Source organism: Ictalurus punctatus, chromosome 3 (assembly GCF_001660625.3).
Source record: "Ictalurus punctatus breed USDA103 chromosome 3, Coco_2.0, whole genome shotgun sequence".
NCBI classification, from domain to species: domain Eukaryota; kingdom Metazoa; phylum Chordata; class Actinopteri; order Siluriformes; family Ictaluridae; genus Ictalurus; species Ictalurus punctatus.
Genome location: NC_030418.2, coordinates 33,026,020 through 33,038,801, shown reverse-complemented (window position 1 = coordinate 33,038,801; position 12,782 = coordinate 33,026,020). Strand labels below are relative to the sequence as shown.

At 37.3% G+C, this 12,782-nt stretch overlaps 1 protein-coding gene across 1 annotated transcript; it reads right to left on the bottom strand.

The window, feature by feature from the left end:
- Window positions 1-1,094: 1,094 nt before the first annotated feature.
- LOC124627524 (zinc finger protein 271) lies at window positions 1,095-11,423 on the bottom strand. Its single transcript, XM_053679977.1, has 4 exons — window positions 11,130-11,423; window positions 8,820-9,600; window positions 4,337-4,551; window positions 1,095-2,550 (listed from the first exon to the last, which is right to left on the bottom strand). The coding sequence occupies exons 1-4, from the start codon at window positions 11,226-11,228 to the stop codon at window positions 1,525-1,527; spliced, it is 2,121 nt and encodes a 706-aa protein (XP_053535952.1). The 5' UTR covers window positions 11,229-11,423; the 3' UTR covers window positions 1,095-1,524.
- Between the last annotated feature and the right edge of the window lie 1,359 nt (window positions 11,424-12,782).

Below are 12,782 nucleotides of genomic sequence, written 5' to 3'. Positions count from 1 at the left end.
AGGTTATCACGTCAGATTTGTGGTCCTAACATTATAGTTTAACATTATTGATTATAGTCGTAACATAGTGGGGAAAAAACCCTGTATTGCATAACATTATGTTATGTAGTGGAAGCTGCATAAGTAGCAATGATAATAATTTAGTACTATGTAGTACTATGTAGCATGGGGGTATCTTATCTTTTTATAAATACAATACTGTAGTTTTGTTGTTGTTGTTTTCCAGTAACAAGATAATTGTTTCACTAAGTAGTTGTGTAGGGAGACAAAATGCTACACTGCCTTTTATGTTTTCACATAACTAGTTCAACATATTTATTTTTTCAAATGAATTGCAATTTGCACACTTTTCAATATTTCAAATCAGTGTGTGTTTTTTAAGTATTTCCTACTTGTGTAGGAAAGCGAAGTTTTTGAAAAAGTATCCATATTGAATACATTTATAACTTGGAATAAGGTATAGTGTACTTAAGTAATTTGTAGTCAGATCATTGTATTAAGTATACATATGCAGAGTATACATATACAGCTTAGCTATTTTAAATTATGTGTAGCTTGTCTTACTACTACTACTACTACTACTACTACTACTACTACTACTAATAATAATAATAATAATAATAATAAATCCAATGGTGGTAGTGTAAAAAAATATATATATATAAACCACATACTATATAAGATGTATTTTTAATTGTGACAACATTTTTTTTTTAAGTCAGTGATAAACTGCTGCTTGGGAAAATAAAAAATTCTCTTGTGCAAGTTTAAAATAGTTGAATTTTAGCATTATAGATTAAGCAATATCACAAGCAAGCAAGAGTTCAGCATGATTCCGAGTGTTAAACAAGAAATTAATATTGAGTAACATTTCAGAGAGACAATTTGAGAGACATTTCAGACACAATATGGAAAAATTGTTTATTTTCTCCATCAACGAAAGCAGTTCCCAAAGAAGCCCCAGCTGGACAAATCGTTTCATGTTCCCATGCAGCATACAGAATAACAGCCTGCAGTACATTTACTTTCAATATAACAAACTACTGCTAGAATAGGAAATTTATGTTACACAGCTTTCTAGAAATGAGTAACTATTTGTATGTTTGAAACATTTTAAGACTCATAATTTGATCATATATAAATCATAAACTTGTTTTTGTTGTTCTCTTACATCACAGGTTTCCAAGCCTGGTCCTGGAGTACCCCCTGTTCTGCAAAATGTATGTTCTCCTACATCTAACACACCCACTAACTCAGGAAGGACCTTTAAAGAGTGTTAAAACACTAAAATATGCAGGGCATTGGGTAATCCAGGACCAGGGTTGGGTTGGGAAGCTGTTTTTTTAATGTTTAAATTGTCTTCAACCCACACCAGGTCCTCCTACTGCTCTACAGCAGAAAGCCTTTACAATAATGTGATTTACACTTAATTTAATTTTAGTATTCAACACACAAATAATGGAAATTATAATAAATTAATAAATTAAAAAAACACACTCCGAGTGTACGTCTTTGACACTTTGATTATTTTTTTATCACACCAACACAAAAACGTTTCACGCACTCTGAGCAGTAGTGAGGTTTCGCTCCAGCGTGTTGCGTAAAGCTCGTCCCACACAGTGAGCAGTGATAGCGCTTCTGTTCTGTATGAACGCGCTGGTGGCTTTTAAAAGATCTGAACTCTATAAAACTCTTTCCACACTGTGAGCAGTGATACGGCTTCTCTCCGGTGTGAACGCGCTGGTGTGATTTTAAATTAGTTAATTTTCGAAAACTCTTCCCGCACTGCGAGCAGTAATACGGTTTCGCTGCTGTGTGAATGAGCTGGTGTGATTTTAAATAACTTAACTCTCTAAAACCTTTTCCACATTGTGAGCAATGGTGTGGCTTCTTTCCTGTATGGATAAGCTGGTGGTTTTTTAAACTACCGTAGTGTGAAAAACTCTTCCCACACTGTGAACATTGATGTAGCTTCCCGTTATGAATGTGCTGGTGGTTTTTTAAACTACTTCGTAGTGTAAAACTCTTCCCACACTGTGAGCAGTGATACGGCTTCTCTCCGGTGTGAACGCGCTGGTGGTTTTTAAAAGTACTGTGTCGTGTAAAACTCTTCCCGCACTGCGAGCAGTAATACGGTTTCTCACCAGAGTGGACGCGCTGATGGTTGTTAAAAGTGCTCTGTAGTGTAAAACTCTTCCCGCACTGTGAGCATTCGTACGGCTTCTCTCCTGTGTGAATGCGTTGGTGGTTTTTAAAAGTACTCTGTAGCGTAAAACTCTTCCCGCACTGTGAGCATTCGTACGGCTTCTCTCGGGTGTGAATGCGTTGGTGGTTTTTAAGATTACTTTGCTGTGAAAATGTCTTCCCACACTGCGAGCACTGATGTGGCTTTTCTCCCGTGTGGATTAGATGGTGTTGTTTAAGATGAGCCTTTCTAGTAAAACTCTTTCCACACTGCAAGCAGTAGTGAATTCTCTCCTTGCCCATTTCTGAATGAATCCCACCACGATGGGTTTCAGTGTGATGGAAACCAGATGATGAGGTTTCACTCTGCAGTGGAACAAGACACAGAAATAACACGTTAGACAGTATTAGGCTCTGATTATACCTGGTATAAACATGTAGCAACTTCAGATTGTGGATGATTAAAATGTCTCTATGATCCGTTTGTGATACTAAGCGGATTTTGTCAGATCTTACTCTGTTAGTCTAGTTTGCATTCTTCCTGACAAGCACATGAACAAACCAATAACAGTGAAGTTAGAGTAGCCCTACTTAAAAAAAAAAATAAAATAAAAAAATAAAAAAATAAAAAAAAAGGAGGCAGCTCCTTAGCTTGCATGGTTCCTAGATTAGTTTGGAAACATAGCAGCTGGGAACACGGCTGACAACATGGACGAGCTGACGCCTAAATAACTCAACAGCAGTTAGTCTATATGGAAGTGCTGGATATTACGCAGTGGACTCGGCAAGATTTATACTGAAAGCCAGATTACACAGGGAACGCAATAGAGGTCTGGTTCCTCTCAAGGTTTTTTCCTCATATTGTCTGATGGAGCTTGTCCCTGCCACCGTCGCCTCTAGCTTCCTCATTAAGGAGAAATCTAAATCCATATCTACATCCAGATTTCTGTAAAGCTGCCTTAGGACAATGCCCATTGTTAAAGGCACTACAAACATAAAATCGAACTGAACTGAATACATATCAGAGCAATGTTTGTGTGATAATTCGAGGGACACGGAATATCTGATGAAGTTTTTAGTTTCTATTGTTGAAGGAGCAATCACAGGCACTGATTGCTTTCAAGGCTATCGATGGTTACATCTGCGTGCAATTCAACGAGAGCGCACGGTTTCACAGGAGACAATAAGAATGATAATCAACATGATCAATACCAAATGAGTGGAACTGTCAGCATCGAGCCCCTGATGCGTTATGGCACATGGGCTCTTACGATAAAATTAAGCCTTTTTGCAAGTTCATATTCATGCATTGGGGCCTCGATTGCAGCACTGAGAGCACCGGAGTTACCTCTGAAGGAAACCACTGCCTGCAATTTCTCCTGCAACAACAGACAATAACTGCACCGAATATTCAACGTCCTGCATTTTTACATACAAACATTGCTTGGATATGTATTCAATTCAGTTACATTTTTATATTATATATACACACACGTTTTAAGACTAATAATAATCTGGTGCTGATGCAGAATTTAAAGTATTTCTTTATTGTTCTTGATCTGAACTGTGGTGGCATTTATTACTTTTTCCTCATAATATTTGATATTCTGACTTTATTCTCAATAGATTGTGATTTTAAAATTAATGTTAATAATATATAGTTCCCCAATTTTAAAAGTCACCAGCCTCCACTGGGTCACTTATGTGAATCCTCGTGTTTATTATTCTTGTCTTAAAAAGTTTTAGAACTTTTGTCCAACTGAAGCAGAATAAAGCAGACCTTGAAAGTGAGTGAATGAATGAATAAATAAATAAATAAATAAACAAACTAACTAACTAACTAACTAACTAACTAATTAGTGAGCTTTTGACCAGATTTTCTCCTTTTCCACCGTTCTTTACACATGCTCTACAGTACTCTGGAATCGTTTAATAAAACAGTTTGTAGTCATTTTATTGTCTTGTGCACAGAACTACAATGAAAGCCTTATTTGCATGTCGTTCCTCAAGACTACCGACAAAAACACAGACATATTCACTGCTACAGATGGTCTGGAATATCACCGCCACCTAATTGGTTATCTAGCCCCTGTCTGTCTATCTACTGAAGTAAGTTTATTTTGGATTTTAATTCGGACTGTAATGAACTCACCTGGACCGGGCTTGTGTTTACATCCTCCGTGTCTGTAGATGAGTCTTCATCTCGTTTCTCGGGTTTAACTGAATCTTCGGATTCCGCCATTATATATATCATATATTCTACAAAGCAATAGTCCACAAATTTCTCCGGTTCCTTCACTTGGAAGAGATTCGCAGAGTTTTTGTTTTTAATCAGCGAAGTTTTCAGGAGCAGGAAGTAAGTGTTTTAGCAGCAGGGCGCCGCCATTTTAAATCTCACCTCTTCTCGCGAGATTCAGGCTTCAGCGCTCTGACACAATCCGACTAGTAACACAACTAAAGACACTTTCACCATGCTGGGTTACTTTTAACTGGATATTTTAACTATACTAAATATGTTATGACTTGTAATCGGTATAATACCACCACCACCACCACCACCACCACCACCACCAACAACAACAACAACAATAATAATAATAATAAATCATGATGATGATGATGATGATGATGATAGGGGTACTTTGATTCAGCGGTTATCACGTTTGCCTCGCACCTCTGGGGTTGTGGGGTTCGAATCCCACCTCTGCCCTGTGTGGGCGGAGCTTGCATGTTCTCCCAGTGCTTCGGGGGTTCCCTTTGACTGCTCTGGATTCCTTCAGTCCAAAGACGGTTGATTGGCATTTGCAAATTATCCGTCATGTGTGTGATTGTGCACTGCGATGGGTTGGCACCCTGTCCAGGGTGTCCCCTGCCACGAGTTCCTGGGATAGGCTCCAGACTTCCATGTATAGGATAAGCGATATGGAAAATGGATGGATGGACAATAATAATGTCTGAGTTTAGAACTGCTAAAATCATGATTTGGTTTGAATTTTAGAATTACTGATCGAAATGATAGAATATTGACTTTACAATCTACCTACTTACAAGCAAAAGTAGGTGTTAAACTAAACAAAAGAGAAAAGAAGCTTGTCATGTTTCCCAGACCGACTCAAGTATAAGGTGCAAAATCACACCGTAAAGATGTGCTAATTGCTGTCATTTGATGATTTTCCTTCTGATGTTAAATGAGATATGTTGATGTAGCTGTAATGGTGACTCCATCTGATGTTTTTCTGGAGGTTTTCTCCATTGTCTTCCCATGTGTTAATGTGTTAAAGCCTGAATCGAGAGAAGCATAACATTTTTTTTTACCATAAACTACAACAGATGTGAACTTCCACAGGGCCCAGAATCTGTTAAATAAGGAGCCACTGCAGTAATGATTCCATGCACAGACCATAAATATACATTTCCCCCTCCCCAATTAGCTCTTGCCATTCACTGAGCTTTGGAGATATTCTAAATTTAATTTTATAGTTCGATTATAGTCCAAATCATTTGGGGAATTTAATTTAATTTTTTTTTTATTTTTTTGATGATTCATTATATACAGGGAATATAAAAAGTCTACACATCCAGTAACAATCCTTGCTGCTCTTTCTTGCATGTTTTTCTTGATTTTACTCAATTATGCCTGTATGTTCTCTGTTTTCATTCACAAGTCCTTCATCTGTACAATATATCCAAATGTAGAGAAAGGAAGATTGTTTTTTTTTTTTTTTTTTTTTTTGTGATCTGGTGAATAGTGTGGCATTCTTTGATGATAGACGGTTTCTCAAAAGTTACTTCCCTCTTTTTAATCATTTTTGCAATTACTTTTAACCTGCTGCTCCCAAGCTAATTTATAGTGGATGGACAGCTGGCCATCACACCCATATATTCTTGTTGAACATCCCATTCCAGATTTATTTCCCATTTGCTGTTATAAAAATCTCCACTCTTCTGGGAAGGATTTCAACTAGATTTTAGAGCGTGGCTGTGGGGATTTGTGTCCATTCAGCCATAAGAGCATTAGTGAGATCGGGCACTGATGTCGGCCGAGGAGGCCTGGGGTGTAGTCAGTGTTCAGTGGAGTTGAGGTCAGGGCTCTGTGCAGGACGTTCGAGTTCTTCCAGTCCAACCTTGGCAAACCATGCCTTCATGGAGCTCGCTTTATGTACAGAGGCATTGTCATGCCCGAAAAAGTTTGGGCCTCTTAGTGCCAGTGAAAGGAAATTGTATATAATGCTACAGCATACAAAGACATACGATTTTGTGCTTCCAACTTTGTGGCAGCAGTTTGGGGAAGAAACACATATGGGTGTGATGGTCAGATGTCCACATACACTTGGCCCTGTATGTAGTCGGTTACCTTTAATTTCTTACAAGCACCCCAAGAAGAATAACCATATGATGTAGTTCATCCCATTTACTATGGATTAACTGTAACAACTAGAATATGTATAAGTATCCAAATAGATTTGTCTAATTATATACCAGAATATCTATTAGTTTTACATTTAAAAGCATAATTTATTTTTTGGGAAAAGTTTTGATTGGAAAGTTTGCCTTTGGTATGTTTCTTTTAAATAAATGCCACTTGATTTGACATGTTTTCTAACAGTGAAACTCATACATTTCTAAGTAGGGCTTAAGTGTTGCGAAACTTTTCGGGTCCACTGGATGGGAGAAAGCTTTTGGACCAGTTTCTGCTGCAAGCTATTATATAAAAGACTATCAAACTGTAGTGCAGACAACAGCAGGCTGTCTCCAGCTTAAATTACACCTACACTGGAAGGGACTCAATATGTGAATGGTTCATTGTTTCATTGTTTCATCTTTTTTCTCCCTCTCTCCTTTCGCCGAGCCCCACACGAATTTATGGAGATACTAGAGATCCAGATCCTTTCTGCCTCTGGATGGAGCTCAAATCTTCTTTAATTCCAGACTGCTGGGACTATGGCTGCTCTTAACGCCATACAGACTTCATATAAATCCATAATGAACTTTTTCACAATATCTGTTGTTACCCAGATGAGGACGGGTTCCCTTCTGAGTCGGGTTCCTCTCAAGGTTTCTTCCTCTTAAAACATCTTAGGGAGTTTTTCCTTGCCACCGTCGCCACTCAGTGGCTTGCTCAGTTGGGATAAATTCGCACCTTTAATATCTGTATACCATGTTGATATTTCTGTAAAGCTGCTTTGAGACAATGTCTATTGTAAAAAGCGCTATACAAATAAAATTGAATTGAATTGAATTGAATGAGAGGAACACAAACAAGAACTTTATTTTATTTTATTAAAGAAACCTTTTCTATAATTAGAGGTAATTGCAATTTGTCTGAATGATCAGAATAACTACTGTAGCTAGTCTAATTACAACCATGAATTAGATTTGTTGTAATGCTAATCAATTACAATAAAACTGGCTATTTATAATAAACTGTAAACGAACAGTTATATTGTGAAGCATGATATACCTTGTACAACAACATTTAAGATCCAGTCAGTGAAAATGTGACAGGTTTACTAGAAAATAATAACTATTTAAATGTTTGAGACTCATAATTTATTCATATATAAATTACCATTCAGTCATAAACATTTTTTTTGCTGTTCTTATAACCCTTGTGCATCCTTATGGACATTTTTGTCTTTTTCATAAAAAAAAAAAATGTCTAGTGTCAATGCAAACAGCATAAGTTTTGCAACATGTGCGTATTTTTATTGGAATTTTAATATTTCACCCTGATTTGCTTTCATAAAGCTATTTTAAACTAGGTACACAAAATAATTACACTCAGGACCTTAAGGACAAAAATGTCCCCATTGAAACTGCAATATTTAATCCCCGTGGCGTTTAAGCATAAAATCATGCATTCGGTGTTAATAGGCTTTTATTTTGTTGACAAGGTTTTAAACATTGATTTTTTTTTTAATCAGAAATGTGTACTATTTAAAAAAAAAAAAAAAAACTGACACTGCATAAAAAATATTAAATGTATCAAAATTAATGTTGTTGGTAATCATTGACATAGACTGTAATAATCCAAGAGTACTATATAAAATACTTTTTTAAATTAAAAAAAAAAAAAACATTTAAAGGGTTACAATTCAGTAAATGAATAAATGTTTGGCAATTATGAGCAAAACTGATGCTGGTAAAATAATAATAATAATAATAATAATAATAATAATTAATATATATATATATATATATATATATATAGAGAGAGAGAGAGAGAGAGAGAGATAGAGATTATATATATATATATATATATACACACACACACACACATCAGTGAAAGTGGGAAAAAAAATATTAATAAATATTTTTATGACACTTTTTGGACATAGTTATTTTTTGTCCTCTATGGACCTATGTGTAACTTTTTTAAATTGACACGCAAGGGTTTATGTGTTGGTTTTCTTCCTGTGCCAGGTCTTACTGCTCTTCAGGATGCAGAAAGCTTTTACCAACATGTGGTTTCTACTTAGTTGAAAATCATCACTGCTTAATCAACACACCGAAAAACAATGTGAGTGTACATCTGTTCTACGTGAATGTTTTGGATTACACCAACACTGAACCGTAATGAAGTTTCTCTCCAGCATTCGTGAGCTCATGGGATTTTGCCTGTGCCACTATTTAGCTAAGGTTTTTGCACAGTATAAACTGATACGGCTTCTCTCCTGTGTGAACGTGTTGGTGATTTTTAAAATTGCATTTCTGTGTAAAACTCTTCCCACGCTGTGGGCAGTAATACAGCTTCTCTCTGGTGTGAATGCGTTGGTGCGTTTTTAAATGACTTAACTCTCTAAAACGCTTTTCACACTGTGAGCAGTGATACGGCTTCTCTCCTGTGTGAACACGCTGGTGTCTTTTTAGAGTACCCAATTCTAAAAAACTATTCCCACACTGTGAGCAGTGATACGGCTTCTCTCCGGTGTGAATGCGTTGGTGGATTTTAAAGTTAGTAAGGTGGGTAAAATTCTTCCCGCACTGTGAACAGTAATACGGTTTCTCTCCGGTGTGAATGCGCTGGTGGATTTTAAAATTACTCTGTTCTGTAAAACTCTTCCCGCACTGTGAGCAGTGATACGGCTTCTCTCCGGTGTGAATCCTCTGGTGTTTTTTAAAATTACTCTGTTGTGTAAAACTCTTCCCGCAAGTCGAGCAGTAATACGGCTTCTCTCCGCTGTGAATGCGTTGGTGGTTTTTGAGCTGGCATTGCTCTCTAAATGTCTTTCCACACTGTGAGCAGTGATGTGGTTTTTCTCCCGTGTGGATTAGATGGTGTCGTTGAAGGTGACCCTTTCTAGTAAAGCTCCTTCCACACTGAGTGCAGCAGTGAATTCTCTCCTTGCGCATTTCTGCATCCATCCCTCTGTGATGGTTTTTAGTGTGAAGGGGACCAGATGATGACATTTTACTCTGTATCAGAACAAGAAATACAGATGTTAGAATATTTTAGGCACTTATTACCACTGGTGACCGGATCATAAGTGGTAAACCAAGATGGAAGATGCATCATCAGTGACCTCTAGCAATCCGATTTTGTGACTACTAGCTCCGACACTATTTCCCAAATATCATAACTCAAATGAACGCGTGTATAAAATGAGCTGTAGGACAATATTTCCTGATGAAACCATTAGGTACTCAGATTGATCATTGAAACGTGTACTTTTCATTGCATTAGGCACCTTTTGCTCAGATCTACATATTTTCTTTATTCATCAATCATAGGCACAGAAACAACTTGTTAACCAAAGAAAAACAAGCCTAAATTGTACTTTGCAGAGACTACACAGCAGTAGTGTCCTAGCAGTGGTTGGTCATTTCTCTCACATTATGACATGTGACTACAGCCAGGCGTAAAGTCATGCGTGATACTTGTAGTGTGTCTCTTATACGCTATAGTGACCGCTACTGTTGTAGCTTGTTGGTCGATATGTTATCGTTTGCGATAAACCAGTAGAAATTCTCCCTACAATAACAATTAGTCTTCCCGCAATAATAACGATAAAGCCTAGTTTATGACGTATTTCTGTGTGTGACGGTCTGCGACCCATTCGCAGCTCACCTGCAGAGCGAAAACGAGTACGTCGGAAGGCGGACATAAAGCTGAGGAGGAGTTTATCGCTAAATGAGGAGCTAGCTCTACAATCTGGAACTGGTTTGTTTACAGAAAATCAGTTTTATTTTTAGATCAATGTTTATGTTTCTGAGGCTCTCAAGATCACAGCTATCATTTGTAGCCAAAAACAGTGGCGCACGGTACTATATTTATATCGTCACTGATATCGTTATCGTAGCAGAAAATATCATGATATATTTTAAAGTCCATATCGCCCATCCTAGTGGGTCCAGCATGTTTTTTTTTTCTTTAGTTCTGATGAAACAGCAGTAGCTGTATATATCTTCTAAGCGAATTAAATAAACACACAATAAATAATGCACTAAATCAGTCTGGAAAGTAGGGTTTCAATGTAATTGTTACAAATAAGTCTTATTATACAATGAACAACATTGATAAATAATACAATTCCCCTTATAACATCCAGTAATTTCTGTCTTCTATTGGCTCGTGTATTCTAAATTCTTTGTCAATGCATAGTCTGTTAGAAATCTTATATAAAACAGCTTGCGACATAACATTTTCTAAACACAGGCCTATAATTTACTAGTAGTAAATAGTCTTACTGTTAGTTTTAAGGCTGGTGTGTTTAATAAAATGTCTCCTCTATGATAAAACTCTCACACGGACAGCTATAAATAAACATTTCCCACTTGTTTCATGTTGGGCAATGCGCACGCTACTGAATAATATATTTATATACACAACACTTCCGGATTGAGTTTATACAGTAACGTGTATGATTGATTATACAATTCCTCCCGCAATTGTGGCCTCTGTGTGTATCCATTTACATTTAAATTCGTATTGTAATTAAATTCACCTGGACCGAGCTGGTGTTTACATCCTCCGTGTCTGGAGAAGAGTCTTTCTCTTGTTTCTCGGTTTTAAATGAATCTTCAGATTTGCAAATGTCCGCCATTATATATTCCGCAAAGCAGTTGTCCACAAATTTATCAGACCCACCCGACTTTTAAGAGATTCGTAGAATGATTTATTTGTTTATTTATGTTTTTTTTGTTTTGTTTTTTTGCTTTTATATAATTTAGGTTTGACAGAACAGACGAGTTTTAGCAGCAGGACGCCGCCATGTTGAATCTCACATTCTCTCGCGAGATTCAGAGCAGGAACAACTGACTCGGTACAGTTTAATAATAATAATAATAATAATAACATCATCTAGGTCTAATTCTTTAGTGCCCTTAGAATACAACAAACATGTCTCATATCTCTCATTTCATTAAATGGATTATAGGACACACACACACACACACACACACACACACACACACACACACACACACACACACACACACACACACACACACACACACACACACACACACACACACACACACACACACACACACACACACACACACACACACACACACACACACACACACACACACACACACACACACACACACACACACACACACACACACACACACACACACACACACACACACACACACACACACACAATGGGTGCACAGTGGCTTAGTGGTTAGCATGTTTGCTTCACACCTCCAGGGTTGGGGGTTCTATTCCCACCAACGGCCCTGTGTGTGCTGAGTTTGCATGTTCTCCTTGTGCTGTGTATGTATATCTATATATATTTTAAATGGCAGGTGTTTGTGTAAATTAAACCATGTAATAACCTTTTTTCACCTTTATTATGAAATGGCACCATAAATATTAAGTGACAAACACCTAGAAATGTTTTTTTTTTGGGGGGGATAAACATAGAAGAAGAAAATAAACCTTACAATCCCCAGCTTAAATACATGTGGACACACTTTTATAATTGTGAATGTGGCAGTGTTCAGAATCTACCAGTCACATTGAAACTCATGTTAAAGACTAATTAGTATACACCTGCCCTCAATTAAAGTGACTGATTACCCCCACCCACACATCCCTACAGTGAAGCATGGTGGTGGCAGCATCATACTTTTGGGCTGCTTTTGGAGGACAGGGGTGTTGCCAGAGCCCTTTAACTGGGGAACATGCCACAGTATAAATCTGCTGTGCCCCGGTAAAATATCAAGTTTCAGTTTTAACAATTTATTGTAATTTAGATTGATCATCCCAGAAAAAAGAAATGGATCTATATGCAACGTAGCAACACAATCAATGCTTGTAAAAGCAACGCAGTCTAATGTAGCCGCTCACACAGAAGTCCAGGTGTCGGCAAGCAATTGAGGTAGTCTATGAAAACATGACGAAACTAAAGTAAGGTTCCAAATAATACCGATAGTCTTATTTTGACTCAAACATTATTGGCTCCTGTAGATGGACTTCAGAATTTCTTTTGTACAAAGCAGGGACTGGGAAGCAGAAAGGAGAGATGAGTTCGGGGGAGGTAAGACTTGATAAACAAACTACATCCTCAGCCATCAGAGTCAGGTCTCAGACATCAGATGAAAAAGCATCAAGTCTCAGGAAAACCTCTGTCAAGGAACTGCTCTAT